The sequence below is a fragment of the Ranitomeya imitator genome, chromosome 4, assembly GCF_032444005.1.
Source record: "Ranitomeya imitator isolate aRanImi1 chromosome 4, aRanImi1.pri, whole genome shotgun sequence".
NCBI lineage: Eukaryota > Metazoa > Chordata > Amphibia > Anura > Dendrobatidae > Ranitomeya > Ranitomeya imitator.
The window spans coordinates 13,607,533-13,627,181 of NC_091285.1; the positions used below are offsets into that span (position 1 = coordinate 13,607,533).

The window sequence follows — 19,649 nt, forward strand, 5'->3', positions numbered from 1 at the left end:
ACTATATGACCACTAGATGCGCTGTTACTATATGACCATTAGGGGCGCTGTTACTATATGACCACTAGAGGCGCTGTTACTATATGACCACTAGGGGCGCTGTTACTATATGACCACTAGGAGCGCTGTTACTATATGACCACTAGGGGCGCTGTTACTATATGACCACTAGGGGCACTGTTACTATATGACCACTAGGGGCGCTGTTACTATATGACCACTAGGGGCGCGGTTACTATATGACCACTAGGGGAGCTGTTACTATATGACCACTAGGGGCGCTGTTACTATATGACCACTAGGGGCGCTGTTACTATATGACCACTAGGGGCGCTGTTACTATATGACCACTAGGGGCGCTGTTACTATATGACCACTAGGGGCGCTGTTACTATATGACCACTAGGGGCGCTGTTACTATATGACCACTAGGGGCGCTGTTACTATATGACCACTAGAGGCGCTGTTACTATATGACCACTAGGGGCGCTGTTACTATATGACCACTAGAGGCGCTGTTACTATATGACCACTAGGGGCGCTGTTACTATATGACCACTAGAGGCGCTGTTACTATATGACCACTAGGGGCGCTGTTACTATATGACCACTAGGGGCGCTGTTACTATATGACCACTAGAGGCGCTGTTACTATATGACCACTAGGGGCGCTGTTACTATATGACCACTAGGGGCGCTGTTACTATATGACCACTAGAGGCGCTGTTACTATATGACCACTAGAGGCGCTGTTACTATATGACCACTAGGGGCGCTGTTACTATATGACCACTAGAGGCGCTGTTACTATATGACCACTAGGAGCGCTGTTACTATATGACCACTAGGGGCGCTGTTACTATATGACCACTAGAGGCGCTGTTACTATATGACCACTAGGGGTGCTGTTACTATATGACCACTAGAGGCGCTGTTACTATATGACCACTAGGGGCGCTGTTACTATATGACCACTAGAGGCGCTGTTACTATATGACCACTAGAGGCGCTGTTACTATATGACCACTAGAGGCGCTGTTACTATATGACCACTAGGGGTGCTGTTACTATATGACCACTAGGGGCGCTGTTACTATATGACCACTAGGGGCGCTGTTACTATATGACCACTAGAGGCGCTTTTCTATATGACCACTAGGGGCGCTGTTACTATATGACCACTAGGGGCGCTGTTACTATATGACCACTAGGGGCGCTGTTACTATATGACCATTAGGGGCGCTGTTACTATATGACCACTAGGGGCGCTGTTACTATATGACCACTAGGGGCTCTGTTACTATATGACCACTAGAGGCGCTGTTACTATATGACCACTAGAGGCGCTGTTACTATATGACCACTAGGGGTGCTGTTACTATATGACCACTAGGGGCGCTGTTACTATATGACCACTAGAGGCGCTGTTACTATATGACCACTAGGGGCGCTGTTACTATATGACCACTAGGGGCGCTGTTACTATATGACCACTAGGGGCGCTGTTACTATATGACCACTAGAGGCGCTTTTCTATATGACCACTAGGGGCGCTGTTTATATATGACCACTAGGGGCGCTGTTACTATATGACCACTAGGGGCGCTGTTACTATATGACCACTAGGGGCGCTGTTACTATATGACCATTAGGGGCGCTGTTACTATATGACCATTAGGGGCGCTGTTACTATATGACCACTAGGGGCGCTGTTACTATATGACCACTAGGGGCGCTGTTACTATATGACCACTAGGGGAGCTGTTACTATATGACCACTAGGGGCGCTGTTACTATATGACCACTAGAGGCGCTGTTACTATGTGACCACTAGAGGCGCTGTTACTATATGACCACTAGGGGCGCTGTTACTATATGACCACTAGAGGCGCTGTTACTATATGACCACTAGGGGCGCTGTTACTATATGACCACTAGGGGCGCTGTTACTATATGACCACTAGAGGCGCTGTTACTATATGACCACTAGGGGCGCTGTTACTATATGACCATTAGGGGCGCTGTTACTATATGACCATTAGGGGCGCTGTTACTATATGACCATTAGGGGCGCTGTTACTATATGACCACTAGGGGCGCTGTTACTATATGACCACTAGAGGCGCTGTTACTATATGACCATTAGGGGCGCTGTTACTATATGACCATTAGGGGCGCTGTTACTATATGACCACTAGGGGCGCTGTTACTATATGACCACTAGAGGCGCTGTTACTATATGACCACTAGGGGCGCTGTTACTATATGACCACTAGGGGCGCTGTTACTATATGACCACTAGAGGCGCTGTTACTATATGACCACTAGGGGCGCTGTTACTATATGACCACTAGGGGAGCTGTTACTATATGACCATTAGGGGCGCTGTTACTATATGACCATTAGGGGCGCTGTTACTATATGACCATTAGGGGCGCTGTTACTATATGACCACTAGGGGCGCTGTTACTATATGACCACTAGGGGCGCTGTTACTATATGACCACTAGGGGCGCTGTTACTATATGACCACTAGGGACGCTGTTACTATATGACCACTAGGGGCGCTGTTACTATATGACCACTAGGGGCGCTGTTACTATATGACCACTAGGGGCGCTGTTACTATATGACCATTAGGGGCGCTGTTACTATATGACCACTAGGGGAGCTGTTACTATATGACCACTAGGGGAGCTGTTACTATATGACCACTAGGGGCGCTGTTACTATATGACCACTAGGGGTGCTGTTACTATATGACCACTAGGAGCGCTGTTACTATATGACCATTAGGGGCGCTGTTACTATATGACCACTAGGGGCGCTGTTACTATATGACCACTAGGGGCGCTGTTACTATATGACCACTAGGGGCGCTGTTACTATATGACCATTAGGGGCGCTGTTACTATATGACCACTAGGGGCGCTGTTACTATATGACCACTAGGGGCGCTGTTACTATATGACCACTAGGGGCGCTGTTACTATATGACCACTAGAGGCGCTGTTACTATATGACCACTAGAGGCGCTGTTACTATATGACCACTAGGGGCGCTGTTACTATATGACCACTAGGGGCGCTGTTACTAAATGACCACTAGGGGCGCTGTTACTATATGACCACTAGGGGCGCTGTTACTATATGACCACTAGGGGCGCTGTTACTATATGACCACTAGAGGCGCTGTTACTATATGACCACTAGGGGCGCTGTTACTATATGACCACTAGGGGCGCTGTTACTAAATGACCACTAGGGGCGCTGTTACTATATGACCACTAGGGGCGCTGTTACTAAATGACCACTAGGGGCGCTGTTACTAAATGACCACTAGGGGCGCTGTTACTATATGACCACTAGGGGCGCTGTTACTAAATGACCACTAGAGGCGCTGTTACTATATGACCACTAGAGGCGCTGTTACTATATGACCACTAGGGGCGCTGTTACTATATGACCACTAGGGGCGCTGTTACTATATGACCACTAGGGGCGCTGTTACTATATGACCACTAGGGGCGCTGTTACTATATGACCACTAGGGGCGCTGTTACTATATGACCACTAGGGGCGCTGTTACTATATGACCACTAGGGGCGCTGTTACTAAATGACCACTAGGGGCGCTGTTACTAAATGACCACTAGGGGCGCTGTTACTATATGACCACTAGGGGCGCTGTTACTAAATGACCACTAGAGGCGCTGTTACTATATGACCACTAGAGGCGCTGTTACTATATGACCACTAGGGGCGCTGTTACTATATGACCACTAGGGGCGCTGTTACTATATGACCACTAGGGGCGCTGTTACTATATGACCACTAGGGGCGCTGTTACTATATGACCACTAGGGGCGCTGTTACTATATGACCACTAGGGGCGCTGTTACTATATGACCACTAGGGGCGCTGTTACTATATGACCATTAGGGGCGCTGTTACTATATGACCACTAGGGGAGCTGTTACTATATGACCACTAGGGGAGCTGTTACTATATGACCACTAGGGGCGCTGTTACTATATGACCACTAGGGGCGCTGTTACTATATGACCACTAGGGGCGCTGTTACTATATGACCACTAGGGGCGCTGTTACTAAATGACCACTAGGGGCGCTGTTACTATATGACCACTAGGGGCGCTGTTACTATATGACCACTAGGGGCGCTGTTACTATATGACCACTAGGGGCGCTGTTACTATATGACCATTAGGGGCGCTGTTACTATATGACCATTAGGGGCACTCTTCTGTGATTCTCAGGGTTACTGGAGAGCTGGGTGAGTTTAGTTATTTGCCTCTTCTAGGAGAAAGTTTCCGTCTTTTGCAGATGGAGCAGCAGCGCGGAGTTTTCATAGAACCGTCGCCGTCCCCGCAGTCTTGCACTGACAGTCGCGCCCGTGAACGCCACCGCCGCCTCCTATTTATAACACGCGGCGCTGTCTTTGTTGGTTTCATGTGACAGCTCGGCATCTCGCGGTGTAGGCGCGTGTCTCGCAGGCTCAGGCAGACTGTCTAGTACAGCGTGACTCACAAGTCTGCGATGGCAGTGACAGCGCCTAATTAAACCGCTGCGGAATCAGGAGGCAGAGCGTCGCACCCCCTCCTCCGCTGACCGTCACTGCACCCCGCAGACCGTCACACCGCCGGATCAGTCTCATCTCGTGATGTCTTCATTAACTCCCAAAATCATTACATCGAGCGCGGCACCGACCCAGCGAGAAAAAGCCGATATTTATTGCATTAGTGCATGTAGCAGAGGCGGTTTGCTCAACCGCTACAATAAAGACTCAACTACTCATTTCTCCAAATTGCTTCTTTTTTTTAAAGGGCCACTAACCCCAGAAAAATGTGACTTCTTATAAAACAGCGCCACGCCTGCCCACAGGTTGTGTGTGGTATTGCAGCCTTGCTTTATTCACTGAAGAGGAGCTGCAATACCAGACACAACCCATGAGCAGGTATGGCGCTGTTTTTGGAAGATACTATGTTTTTAAATCCCTTTAAGGGGCCGTCTCTTAAAGGGAAAATAATCTAGAGTAATTATAAGTTCTTTCATCGCCATCTTCTGTCTAGGTTTTTAGTTAAAACTTTTAATCAGTCTTGTCGGGTGGGAACAATAATGTCCGCCCTTACAAGCTCCTCGGGGGCGGTCACTACTAAACAAAAAGTAAGTCTAGTGATGACTTCAGAGGTGTGGCCTCTTTACTGGTCAACCAGATGGAAGGATTCAGGTGTTATGAATTTTAGGAGAAGATTGAATTCGATAAACTTTTCCTAAAAAAATGACTATTTTATGGGATTGGAACTTTAAATATGAATCAAAACCTATAAGCTCCTCCTCCTTTCAGGTGAAGCCCCTCCTCTTATTTAAATTTTTTTCCTTAAAGTGGAAATTAGTGAAATTTTTTTTACAGTTTCAAAAATCAAGTTTTTTTCACTGAATCTGAGAAAATTGGGTGACATTAAATATGGACGCCGTTACAACTCACCCCGCCACTTTAGGGACAACTTCTAAGTCGGCCATTTTGTAGTCACTCAGATAAGAAGACTCAAAGACATTACGATTTGTAAGGGGAGTTTTGTTTTCAATTTGCTACATATGCCTACAAACTGACATGTGAACTTTCTCATGAACTATAACCTTTAACCCCCTCCTTTTTTTAATCTAAGCTCCGCCTCTTCTACCTTTTACAAACTGACTAGTTATATAAACTTTCTCATGAACTATAACCTTTAAGCCCCTCCTTCTTTTAATTAAAGCTCCGCCTCTTAAAGGGCAAAAAGTTAAAAAATGTTATTAGCTTACTAAATTACCGTAACTACGAAAGCTAGCTGACAAGAGATATGGGTATTATTATGACTCACCCAACCAGTCCAACGACAGCTGTTAGGATGTCTAGCGGCCATATTGGTGGTCATCCAGACTAGGTGCTTAAGGAGTCTATAATTTTTAAAGAGAGTTGCTGTTTTAATCGGCTAAACTCTCCCACAAACCCACATTTTATTTACCGTAATTAAAATGTAAAACACGGACAAGACCCTTTAAGCCCCTCCTTTATGATTAAGCTCCGCCTCTTTTGTGCCTCTTAAAAGTCAAAAATTTATTTAAATATGAAAAAGGTGACAAAAATATGGACACCATTACCACTCACCCAACCAATCGGGTGTAATGGCTGCTATATTTGTAGTCAACTTTATAAATTGTAAAAAGGAGTTCCTTTGTTAATTTATTAAAAAACTGTAAACTTTAATCCCTCCTTTTTCTCTGAAGCTCCTCCTCCCACTTAAAGGGCAAAAATGTTAATTTTTTTTAGGTATTTTTATAAATCAATTTTTTTTTCCCCAGAAATCCTAAGAAGGCTTGGTGAAAGAAAATATGAACGCCATTACACCTTTCCCAGACAATTTATAAAATTTCCTAAGCTGTAATGGCAGCCATTTTGTTAAATCGCCCAGATAAGATTCATTGAAGTCTTTATGATTTTTAGTAGGTATTGCTTTACTTATGTGTTATGTAAGATTTCCAACAGACTGACTATTTAATATATAAAAATGAAAACACTCACCAAACCCTTTAAGCCCCTCCTTCTTTTGTGTGAAGCCCCGCCTCTTATTTGTCTCTTAAAGGGAAAAGACCATATTTTTTTTTACGTTTTATAAATGATGTGTGCTGCCATCTTAACAGTTCCATGCTCACATCATACTAAAGAATTGAGCTGCCAAGCTATGATTGACATTTATGAATATCCCTGATCCTTAGAGCCCGTTTGCATGCCCAGTGCCACTCGTCCTCATTCACAGCTGTCTTTAATGCTGTACACAGCGCATGATGTGTCAGACGTTCTCTATCAGGAACAGAGTCCGCTCAGCTAATTGAAAGTTCTGCCGAGTAGACAGCGAGCTGGAAGCTGCGGGTCCCCGTAGACCTGATTAGACTGTTCCCTGTTGTGCCTTACCTTGAATAACACAGAGTTCTCTCCGAAAACCTCTATTATCTGTAACCCTGAGGATGAGATAGAAGTGCGTGAGCTGGCACTGAACAGGAACACGGAGCACCTGCCTACAGGGGGCGCTGTGCATGCTCCACCATCATGGCATCAATAATACTACTCCATTAAAGCAGTTCTCCAAGAACTTAAAGGGGTCGTGCACAGTTACAATATCATGGGTGTATTTTTTATACTAAACATAGCGCCACACCTGCCTACAGGTTATGTGTGGTATTGCAGCTCAGCCAGATTTATTTCACTAGGGGTAGACAGCAATACGATGCAGAACGTGTTTTGTGGATGGACCTCAAATTTACCAACTTCTATAGAAAGAAAAGCAGGAAGAGAAGGTAGTTACATCCTGCCTCTATGGGTCAGACGGTTCTTCCTGTCTCACTGCTGACAGCTCTTTACTACACAAAGTTAGTCCCATGAAAAACTATATGGTTCACAATGGTCAGACAGCTATTTCTGCCTCACTAAATACAGATTTATATAGACTAGAAGGAGCTCACTACATACAGACTTATACAGCCACCACTAGAGGGAGCTCAGTACATACAGATTTATATATACAGCCACCACTAGGGGAGCCACACTACATACAGATTTATATATACAGCCACCACTAGAGGGAGCTCACTACATACAGATTTATATATACAGTCACCACTAGAGGGAGCTCACTACATACAGATTATACAGCCATCACTAGAGGGAGCTCACTACATACAGATTTATATATACAGCCACCACTAGGGGAGCCACACTACATACAGATTTATATATACAGCCACCACTAGAGGGAGCTCACTACATACAGATTTATATATACAGCCACCACTAGGGGAGCCACACTACATACAGATTTATATATACAGCCACCACTAGAGGGAGCTCACTACATACAGATTTATATATACAGCCACCACTAGAGGGAGCTCAGTACATACAGATTTATATATACAGCCACCACTAGGGGAGCCACACTACATACAGATATCTATATATACACAGCCTCCACTAGAGGGAGCTCACTACATACAGATTTATGCAGACACCACTAGAAGGAGCTCAGTACTCACAGATTATACAGCCACCACTAGAGGGAGCTCTCTACATACAGATTTATATATACAGCCACCACTAGAGGGAGCTCACTACATACAGATTTATATATACAGCCACCACTAGAGGGAGCTCACTACATACAGATTTATATATACAGCCACCACTAGAGGGAGCTCACTACATACAGATTTATATATACAGCCACCACTAGGGGAGCCACACTACATACAGATATCTATATATACACAGCCACCACTAGAGGGAGCTCACCACATACAGATTTATACAGCCTCCACTAGATGGAGCTCACTACATACAGATTTATATATACAGCCACCACTAGAGGGAGCTCACTACATACAGATTTATATATACAGCCACCACTAGGGGAGCCACACTACATACAGATATCTATATATACACAGCCACCACTAGAGGGAGCTCACTACATACAGATTTATATATACAGCCACCACTAGGGGAGCCACACTACATACAGATATCTATATATACACAGCCACCACTAGAGGGAGCTCACCACATACAGATTTATACAGCCTCCACTAGATGGAGCTCACTACATACAGATTTATGCAGACACCACTAGAAGGAGCTCAGTACTCACAGATTATACAGCCACCACTAGAGGGAGCTCTCTACATACAGATTTATACAGCCATCACTAGAGGGAGCTCACTACATCCAGATTTATACAGGCACCACTAGAGGGAGCTTACTACATACAGATTTATATATATACAGCCACCACTAGGGGAGCTCACTACATACAGATATATACAGCCGTCACTAGTGGGAGCTCACTACATCCAGATTTATACAGGCACCACTAGAGGGAGCTCACTACATCCAGATTTATACAGGCACCACTAGAGGGAGCTCACTACATCCAGATTTATATATACAGCCACCACTAGGGGGAGCCCCACTACATACAGATATCTATATATATACAGCCACCACTACAGGGAGCTCACCACATACAGATTTATACAGTCACCACTAGATGGAGCTCAGTACTCACAGATTATACAGCCACCACTAGAGGGAGCTCACTACATACAGATTTATATATACAGCCACCACTAGGGGGAGCTCACTACATACAGATTTATACAGCCATCACTAGAGGGAGCTCACTACATCCAGATTTATACAGGCACCACTAGAGGGAGCTCACTACATGCAGATTTATACAGCCACCACTAGAGGGAGCTCACCACATATTGATTTATATATACAGCCACCACTAGGGGGAGCTCACTACATACAGATTTATATATACAGCCACCACTAGAGGGAGCTCACTACATGCAGATTTATATATATACAGCCACCACTAGAGGGAGCTCCTTATACAAATATTTATATATGATGCATCTCCCATTGAGGTCAGTAGTGTTGACGGCTCCCCCTAGTGGTGTCTACAGATAGATTCTGTCATATAAATAAATGCCCACAGTTATAATGCTTTGCCATATAGAACAGCAGCAGAACTCGTTATCAAAGGTTTTTGTTTATTTTTCTAATGATCTCCTCAGCCGTCACTTAGAGGACAAGTCTCTATTCACTGACAGCAAGATGTGTTCTTAAAAGTAGTGAGATATTGACAGGGAGAAAGGCCGCGGACTTGTATCCCTGACGAGGACGCTTTGTGTTTTCAGCTGGCGCGCCACTACAAGACTCTGCAGCAGATGTTGCGGCCGGGTAATGATCCGGACGAGGGCGACGAAGCTTTGAAATATTACGCCAACCACACGGCCCAGATCGAGGTAAGCGGCCGGGGGCTACAGACCCCCACAGTAGGGGGTGTTAGAAGTCCTCACTATTGGCTGATTCAATTCAACATTTGCAGCAATTTTTCACTAATAAAATATATTGGTAATTTTTCACATTTTTTTCACTAATGCCATATTTCTGGTAATTTTTCACACTTTTTTGTGTCGCACTTTTGGTAATCACATTTTTTTCACTGATTCCATATTTCTGGTAATTTTTCACATTTTTTTCACTAAGTCCATCCATGGGTTCGTTTTTCCGCACTTAGCGTTCCTCACCCGCGCGGCCGTGTCGGCAGGTGGAGGGTACGTGCAGTGATGCCCGGGTGGCGCAGGGTTTGTTGCCCCGCCGGCCTCTGCTCGCTCCTTTATGGCTCCTCTCCTCCTCCAGATCGTCCGCCACGACCGCACCATGGAGCAGATCGTCTTCCCGGTGCCGAACATCTGCGAGTACCTGACCCGCGAGTCCATGTGGCGCGTGTTCAACACCACGGAGCGCGACGAGCAGGGCAGCAAGGTGAACGACTTCTTCCAGCAGACGGAGGATCTGTACAACGAGATGAAGTGGCAGAAGAAGATCCGGAGTGAGTGCAGAACATGGGGGGAGTAGTCCCAGCGCGGACCCCCAGCTACTGCAGGACTACAACCCCCAGCATCCCCCCCCCCGACCGCCCGCACAGCACAGGGGTGCATGCTGGGAGTTGCAGTTCTGCAGCAGCCTGGATGTGGACCACTGCTGTATGTCTGACATTGCTGAGAGTTGTAGTGCGCGCATGTTTAACCCCTTCCTCCGCGGTATAACACTCGCCGTCCGCAGCTTTAATGAGCGTGAATTATTTAGGGGGGGAGCTGTAAATCTGCTCCCGAGCCGCCATGTTGTCTCCCTGCGGAGGGCGGCGGCGACGCAGATGTTGGTGGTAATTCACGTGCGCCGCGCTCCGCACACATCGTACCGTTTAATATTTCATTAGTTAATCACATCTCTCCGGCGTCCTCTTCACGATCGTGCCGCACTTCATCATGGCCCCGGCCGGGAGCCCGCGTCCCCCATCCCCCGCCGCCGATAAATAATTAAAACCTCGTTAACAAAAAAAAAAACATTGTGTCTGCGTCTTCTCTCCCTTGCGCCATTAACCCTAAAAGGAGAGAAACGGACGATTTTACCCCGGTGTCTTTATAGATGACGAACTTCCAATAATCCAGAATCTGATGTGGGAGGATGTTTAGTACTCAACTCGTCCAGAATAAATAAAGAAACTGACTTCTCCCAATAAACAGCGCCACCCTTGTCCACAGGTCGTGTGTGGTACTGCAGTCCAGACCTATTTACCACAGTGGCACTCGGCTGCAGTACCAGATGTGGCCTGTAGCTAGGAGTGGCGCCCTATATCAGCTCCTGGACGTTTATGCTGCACTCGGCTGCAGTACCAGATGTGGCCTGTAGCTAGGAGTGGCGCCCTATATCAGCTCCTGGACGTTTATGCTGCACTCGGCTGCAGTACCAGATGTGGCCTGTAGCTAGGAGTGGCGCCCTATCCGCTCCTGGACGTTTATGCTGCACTCGGCTGCAGTACCAGATGTGGCCTGTAGCTAGGAGTGGCGCCCTATATCAGCTCCTGGACGTTTATGCTGCACTCGGCTGCAGTACCAGATGTGGCCTGTAGCTAGGAGTGGCGCCCTATATCAGCTCCTGGACGTTTATGCTGCACTCGGCTGCAGTACCAGATGTGGCCTGTAGCTAGGAGTGGCGCCCTATATCAGCTCCTGGACGTTTATGCTGCACTCAGCTGCAGTACCAGATGTGGCCTGTAGCTAGGAGTGGCGCCCTATATCAGCTCCTGGACGTTTATGCTGCACTCGGCTGCAGTACCAGATGTGGCCTGTAGCTAGGAGTGGCGCCCTATATCAGCTCCTGGACGTTTATGCTGCACTCGGCTGCAGTACCAGATGTGGCCTGTAGCTAGGAGTGGCGCCCTATATCAGCTCCTGGACGTTTATGCTGCACTCGGCTGCAGTACCAGATGTGGCCTGTAGCTAGGAGTGGCGCCCTATATCTCCGCTCCTGGACGTTTATGCTGCACTCGGCTGCAGTACCAGATGTGGCCTGTAGCTAGGAGTGGCGCCCTATATCAGCTCCTGGACGTTTATGCTGCGCTCGGCTGCAGTACCAGATGTGGCCTGTAGCTAGGAGTGGCGCCCTATCCGCTCCTGGACGTTTATGCTGCACTCGGCTGCAGTACCAGATGTGGCCTGTAGCTAGGAGTGGCGCCCTATATCAGCTCCTGGACGTTTATGCTGCACTCGGCTGCAGTACCAGATGTGGCCTGTAGCTAGGAGTGGCGCCCTATATCAGCTCCTGGACGTTTATGCTGCACTCGGCTGCAGTACCAGATGTGGCCTGTAGCTAGGAGTGGCGCCCTATATCTCCGCTCCTGGACGCTTATGCTGCACTCGGCTGCAGTACCAGATGTGGCCTGTAGCTAGGAGTGGCGCCCTATATCAGCTCCTGGACGTTTATGCTGCGCTCGGCTGCAGTACCAGATGTGTCCAGTAGCTAGGAGTGGCGCCCTATATCAGCTCCTGGACGTTTATGCTGCACTCGGCTGCAGTACCAGATGTGGCCTGTAGCTAGGAGTGGCGCCCTATATCAGCTCCTGGACGTTTATGCTGCACTCGGCTGCAGTACCAGATGTGGCCTGTAGCTAGGAGTGGCGCCCTATATCTCCGCTCCTGGACGTTTATGCTGCACTCGGCTGCAGTACCAGATGTGTCCAGTAGCTAGGAGTGGCGCCCTATATCAGCTCCTGGACGTTTATGCTGCACTCGGCTGCAGTACCAGATGTGTCCAGTAGCTAGGAGTGGCGCCCTATATCAGCTCCTGGACGTTTATGCTGCACTCGGCTGCAGTACCAGATGTGGCCTGTAGCTAGGAGTGGCGCCCTATCCGCTCCTGGACGTTTATGCTGCACTCGGCTGCAGTACCAGATGTGGCCTGTAGCTAGGAGTGGCGCCCTATATCTCCGCTCCTGGACGTTTATGCTGCACTCGGCTGCAGTACCAGATGTGGCCTGTAGCTAGGAGTGGCGCCCTATATCAGCTCCTGGACGTTTATGCTACACTCGGCTGCAGTACCAGATGTGGCCTGTAGCTAGGAGTGGCGCCCTATATCTCCGCTCCTGGACGTTTATGCTGCACTCGGCTGCAGTACCAGATGTGGCCTGTAGCTAGGAGTGGCGCCCTATATCAGCTCCTGGACGTTTATGCTGCACTCGGCTGCAGTACCAGATGTGGCCTGTAGCTAGGAGTGGCGCCCTATATCAGCTCCTGGACGTTTATGCTGCACTCGGCTGCAGTACCAGATGTGGCCTGTAGCTAGGAGTGGCGCCCTATATCAGCTCCTGGACGTTTATGCTGCACTCGGCTGCAGTACCAGATGTGGCCTGTAGCTAGGAGTGGCGCCCTATATCAGCTCCTGGACGTTTATGCTGCACTCGGCTGCAGTACCAGATGTGTCCAGTAGCTAGGAGTGGCGCCCTATATCAGCTCCTGGACGTTTATGCTGCACTCGGCTGCAGTACCAGATGTGGCCTGTAGCTAGGAGTGGCGCCCTATATCTCCGCTCCTGGACGTTTATGCTGCACTCGGCTGCAGTACCAGATGTGGCCTGTAGCTAGGAGTGGCGCCCTATATCAGCTCCTGGACGTTTATGCTGCGCTCGGCTGCAGTACCAGATGTGGCCTGTAGCTAGGAGTGGCGCCCTATATCAGCTCCTGGACGTTTATGCTGCACTCGGCTGCAGTACCAGATGTGTCCAGTAGCTAGGAGTGGCGCCCTATATCAGCTCCTGGACGTTTATGCTGCACTCGGCTGCAGTACCAGATGTGGCCTGTAGCTAGGAGTGGCGCCCTATCCGCTCCTGGACGTTTATGCTGCACTCGGCTGCAGTACCAGATGTGGCCTGTAGCTAGGAGTGGCGCCCTATATCTCCGCTCCTGGACGTTTATGCTGCACTCGGCTGCAGTACCAGATGTGGCCTGTAGCTAGGAGTGGCGCCCTATATCAGCTCCTGGACGTTTATGCTGCACTCGGCTGCAGTACCAGATGTGTCCAGTAGCTAGGAGTGGCGCCCTATATCAGCTCCTGGACGTTTATGCTGCACTCGGCTGCAGTACCAGATGTGGCCTGTAGCTAGGAGTGGCGCCCTATATCAGCTCCTGGACGTTTATGCTGCACTCGGCTGCAGTACCAGATGTGGCCTGTAGCTAGGAGTGGCGCCCTATATCAGCTCCTGGACGTTTATGCTGCACTCGGCTGCAGTACCAGATGTGGCCTGTAGCTAGGAGTGGCGCCCTATATCAGCTCTTGGACGTTTATGCTGCGCTCGACTGCAGTACCAGATGTGGCCTGTAGCTAGGAGTGGCGCCCTATATCAGCTCCTGGACGTTTATGCTGCACTCGGCTGCAGTACCAGATGTGGCCTGTAGCTAGGAGTGGCGCCCTATATCAGCTCTTGGACGTTTATGCTGCGCTCGGCTGCAGTACCAGATGTGACCTGTAGCTAGGAGTGGCGCCCTATATCAGCTCCTGGACGTTTTTGCTGCGCTCGGTTGACAAGGAGCGATAGTCGTGTGACGAGCGTCGCGCTGCTCTCCGCTTCCTCCTCAGACGCACGGCCCTAAATGAAGGGTTTACATGTAAATAAGACTTTGTGTTTGCACAGCAACCGCTTATTACCCAGAGATCTGCAGCAGCGCCGTCATTAAGCGCGTCCCTGACCAGCCTGCGGATGAATGAATTAGTGAGTGCAGGTGTTAGAGCAAAAACCAACATTTTTTTCTACAGTAAAAGAAAAAACAGCTGCAACAGCCAAAACATTAAAACCACTTTCTGTAGCTGCTCCTCTCTAATATTGTTTGGCTCCTCTTCTCAAACTAATATTATGAGGCTCCTCCTCTCAGACTAATATTGTGTAGCTCCTCCTTTCTGAGTTATATTGTTTGGCTCCTCTCAGTCTACATTGTGTGGCTCCTCTCTGACTAATATAGTGTGGCTCCTCCTCTGTCTAATATTATGTGGCTCCTCCTCTCAGTCTAATATAGTGTGACTCCTCCTCTCAGTTTAATATAGTGTGACTCCTTCCCTCAGACTAATATTGTTTGGCTCCTCTCTGAATAATATAGTGTGGCTCCTCCTCTCAGTCTAATATTGTGTGGCTCCTCCCCTCAGACTAATATTGTGCGGCTCCTCCTCTCAGTCTAATATTGTGTGGCTCCCCCCTCAGACTAATATTGTGTGGCTCCTCTCTGAATAATATTGTGTGGCTCCTCCTCTCAGTCTAATATTGTGTGGCTCCTCCCCTCAGACTAATATTGTGTGGCTCCTCCTCTCAGTCTAATATTGTGTGGCTCCTCCTCTCAGTCTAATTCTGTGTGGCTCCTCCCCTCAGACTAATATTGTGTGGCTCCTCCTCTCAGTCTAATATTGTGTGGCTCCTCTCAGTTTAACATAGTGTGGCTCCTCCCCTCAGACTAATATTGTGTGGCTCCTCTCTGAATAATATTGTGTGGCTCCTCCTCTCAGTCTAATATTGTGTGGCTCCTCTCAGTTTAATATAGTGTGGCTCCTCCCCTCAGACTAATATTGTTTGGCTCCTCTCTGAATAATATAGTGTGGCTCCTCCTCTCAATCTAATATTGTGTGGCTCCTCCCCTCAGACTAATATTGTGTCGCTCCTCCTCTCAATCTAATATTGTGTGGCTCCCCCCTCAGACTAATATTGTGTGGCTCCTCCTCTCAGTCTAATATTGTGTGGCTCCTCTCAGTCTAATATTGTGTGGCTCCTCTCAGTTTAATATAGTGTGGCTCCTCCCCTCAGACTAATATTGTGTGGCTCCTCCTCTCAGTCTAATATTGTGAGGCTTCTCCTCTCAGTCTAATATTATGTGGCTCCTCCTCTCAATCTAATAGAGTGTGGCTCCTCCTCTCAGTCTAATATAGTGTGACTCCTCCTCTCAGTTTAATATAGTGTGGCTCCTCCCCTCAGACTAATATTGTTTGGCTCCTCCCTGAATAATAGTGTGGCTCCTCCTCTCAGTCTAATATTGTGTGGCTCCTCCCCTCAGACTAATATTGTGTCGCTCCTCCTCTCAGTCTAATATTGTGTGGCTCCCCCCTCAGACTAATATTGTGTGGCTCCTCCTCTCAGTCTAATATTGTGTGGCTCCTCCTCTGAGTCTAATATTGTGTGGCTCCTCCCCTCAGACTAATATTGTGTGGCTCCTCCTCTCAGTCTAATATTGTGTGGCTCCTCCTCTCAGACTAATATTGTGTGGCTCCTCTCTGAATAATATTGTGTGGCTCCACCCCTCAGACTAATATTGTGTGGCTCCTCCTCTCAGTCTAATATTGTGTGGCTCCTCTCAGTTTAACATAGTGTGGCTCCTCCCCTCAGACTAATATTGTGTGGCTCCTCTCAGTTTAATATAGTGTGGCTCCTCCCCTCAGACTAATATTGTGTGGCTCCTCTCTGAATAATATTGTGTGGCTCCTCCTCTCAGTCTAATATTGTGTGGCTCCTCTCAGTTTAATATAGTGTGGCTCCTCCCCTCAGACTAATATTGTTTGGCTCCTCTCTGAATAATATAGTGTGGCTCCTCCTCTCAATCTAATATTGTGTGGCTCCTCCCCTCAGACTGATATTGTGTCGCTCCTCCTCTCAGTCTAATATTGTGTGGCTCCCCCCTCAGACTAATATTGTGTGGCTCCTCTCTGGATAATATTGTGTGGCTCCTCCTCTCAGTCTAATATTGTGTGGCTCCTCCCCTCAGACTAATATTGTGTGGCTCCTCTCAGTCTAATATTGTGTGACTCCTCCTCTCAGTCTAATATTGTGTGGCTCCTCCCCTCAGACTAATATTGTGTGGCTCCTCCTCTCAGTCTAATATTGTGTGGCTCCTCCTCTCAGACTAATATTGTGTGGCTCCTCTCTGAATAATATTGTGTGGCTCCTCCCCTCAGTCTAATGTGTGGCTCCTCCTCTCTGACTAATATAGTGTGGCTCCTCCTCTCAGACTAATATAGTGTGGCTCCTCCTCTCAAGCTAATATTGTGTGGCTCCTCCTCTCAGACTAATATAGTGTGGCTCCTCCTCTCAGACTAATATAGTGTGGCTCCTCCTCTCAGACTAATATTATGTGGCTCCTCCTCTCAGACTAATATAGTGGGACTATTCCTCGCAGACTAATATTGTTTGGCTCCTCCTCTCAGACTAATATTATGTGGCTCCTCCTCGCGCACTAATATTGTTTGGCTCCTCCTCTCAGACTAATATTATGTGGCTCCTCTCTGACTAATATTGTGAGGCTCCTCCTCTCTGACTAATATTGTGTGTCTCCTCCTCTCTAATATTTTGAGGCTCCTCCTCTCTGTCTAATATTGTGGCCCTCTCACAAATATTTTGTGGATCCTCCTCTCTGACTAACACTGTATTGTTGCTCCTCCTCTCTGACTAATACCACATGGCTCCTCCCCTCTCATCCTTCAATGCCCGGACTCCACAAGATGTCAGGAGTCCTTTGTCATCCGGCAGCAAATCTTTATGGTTCACTTTGCGCCTTCTTGTCTCCGCAGACAACCCCGCTCTGTTCTGGTTCTCCCGCCACATCTCGCTGTGGGGCAGCATCTCCTTCAACCTGGCTGTGTTCATCAACCTGGCGGTGGCGCTGTTCTACCCATTTGGAGACGACGGAGATGAAGGCAAGTGGAATTTCTTCCAGTTCTGGTAGAGCACGGAAAGGATGGGAGGTGACGACGCCGAGTCATTATGGTCAGTGAGTGCCGAGTGTCCAGGGACCGAAGATCCCAAAATAATCTGTTACCAGCGCAGCCTGAGTCCCTTGTATCAATAATTCATCAGCAAGAGAAGAAGCCGCCGCTGCACAGAGGAAATATATATATATGCCTGCCGCACACTGGGAAAGGATAAAGCGCAGTATTATAGTAGTTATATTCCTGTACATAGGGGCAGTATTATAGTATTTATATTCCTGTACATAGGGGCAGTATTATAGTAGTTATATTCCTGTACATAGGGGCAGTATTATAGTAGTTATATTCTTGTATATAGGGGCAGTATTATAGTAGTTATATTCTTGTACATAGGGGCAGTATTATAGTAGTTATATTCTAGTACATAGGGGGCAGTATTATAGTAGTTATATTCTTGTACATAGGGGCAGTATTATAATAGTTATATTCTAGTACATAGGAGCAGTATTATAGTAGTTATATTCTTGTACATAGGAGCAGTATTATAGTAGTTATATTCTTGTACATAGGAGGAGTATTATAGTAGTTATATTCCTGTACATAGGAGCAATATTATAGTAGTTATATTCCTGTACATCAGAGCAGTATTATAGTAGTTATATTCCTGTACATAGGAGCAGTATTATAGTAGTTATATTCCTGTACATAGGGGCAGTATTCTAGTAGTTATATTCTTGTACATAGGGGCAGTATTATAGTAGTTATATTCCTGTACATAGGAGCAGTATTATAGTAGTTATATTCCTGTACATAGGGGCAGTATTATAGTAGTTATATTCTTGTACATAGGGGCAGTATTATAGTAGATATATTCCTGTACATAGGAGCAGTATTATAGTAGTTATATTCTTGTACATAGGAGCAGTATTATAGTAGTTATATTCCTGTACATAGGAGCAGTATTATAGTAGTTATATTCTTGTACATAGGAGCAGTATTATAGTAGTTATATTCCTGTACATAGGAGCAGTATTATAGTAGTTATATTCCTGTACATAGGAGCAGTATTATAATAGTTATATTCCTGTACATAGGGGCAGTATTCTAGTAGTTATATTCTTGTACATAGGAGCAGTATTATAATAGTTATATTCCTGTACATAGGAGCAGTATTATAGTAGTTATATTCCTGTACATAGGAGCAGTATTATAGTAGTTATATTCCTGTACATAGGAGCAGTATTATAGTAGTTATATTCTTGTACATAGGGGGCAGTATTATAGTAGTTATATTCTTGTACATAGGAGCAGTATTATAGTAGTTATATTCTTGTACATAGGGGCAGTATTATAATAGTTATATTCTTATACATAGGGGCAGTATTATAGTAGTTATATTCTTGTACATAGAGGCAGTATTATAGTAGTTATATTCTTGTACATAGGGGCAGTATTATAGTAGTTATATTCTTGTACATAGGAGCAGTATTATAGTAGTTATATTCTTGTACATAGGGGCAGTATTATAGTAGTTATATTCTTGTACAAAGGGCAGTATTATAGTAGTTATATTCCTGTACATAGGAGCAGTATTATAGCAGTTATATTCCTGTACATAGGGGGCAGTATTATAGTAGTTATATTCTTGTACATAGGGGCAGTATTATAGTAGTTATATTCTTGTACATAGGGGCAGTATTATAGTAGTTATATTCTTGTACATATGAGGCAGTATTATAGTAGTTATATTCTTGTACATAGCGGCAGTATTATAGTAGTTATATTCTTGTACATAGGGGCACTATTATAGTAGTTATATTCTTGTACATAGGAGCAGTATTATAGTAGTTATTTTCCTGTACATAGGAGCAGTATTATAGTAGTTGTATTCTTGTATATAGGGGCAGTATTATAGTAGTTATATTCTTGTACATAGGGGCAGTATTATAGTAGATATATTCCTGTACATAGGAGCAGTATTATAGTAGTTATATTCTTGTACATAGGAGCA

General features: G+C 46.5%; 1 protein-coding gene across 1 annotated transcript in view; it reads left to right on the forward strand.

Annotated features, from left to right (window-relative positions):
* Positions 1 to 19,649, forward strand: part of ITPR2 (inositol 1,4,5-trisphosphate receptor type 2) — a 243,430-nt gene that overhangs the window by 171,315 nt on the left and 52,466 nt on the right. Inside the window, exons 46-48 of the mRNA XM_069763093.1 lie at positions 9,758 to 9,865; positions 10,263 to 10,455; positions 17,501 to 17,626. Coding sequence (XP_069619194.1) covers positions 9,758 to 9,865; positions 10,263 to 10,455; positions 17,501 to 17,626 — 427 coding nt within the window. The remainder of the gene's footprint in view (positions 1 to 9,757; positions 9,866 to 10,262; positions 10,456 to 17,500; positions 17,627 to 19,649) is intronic.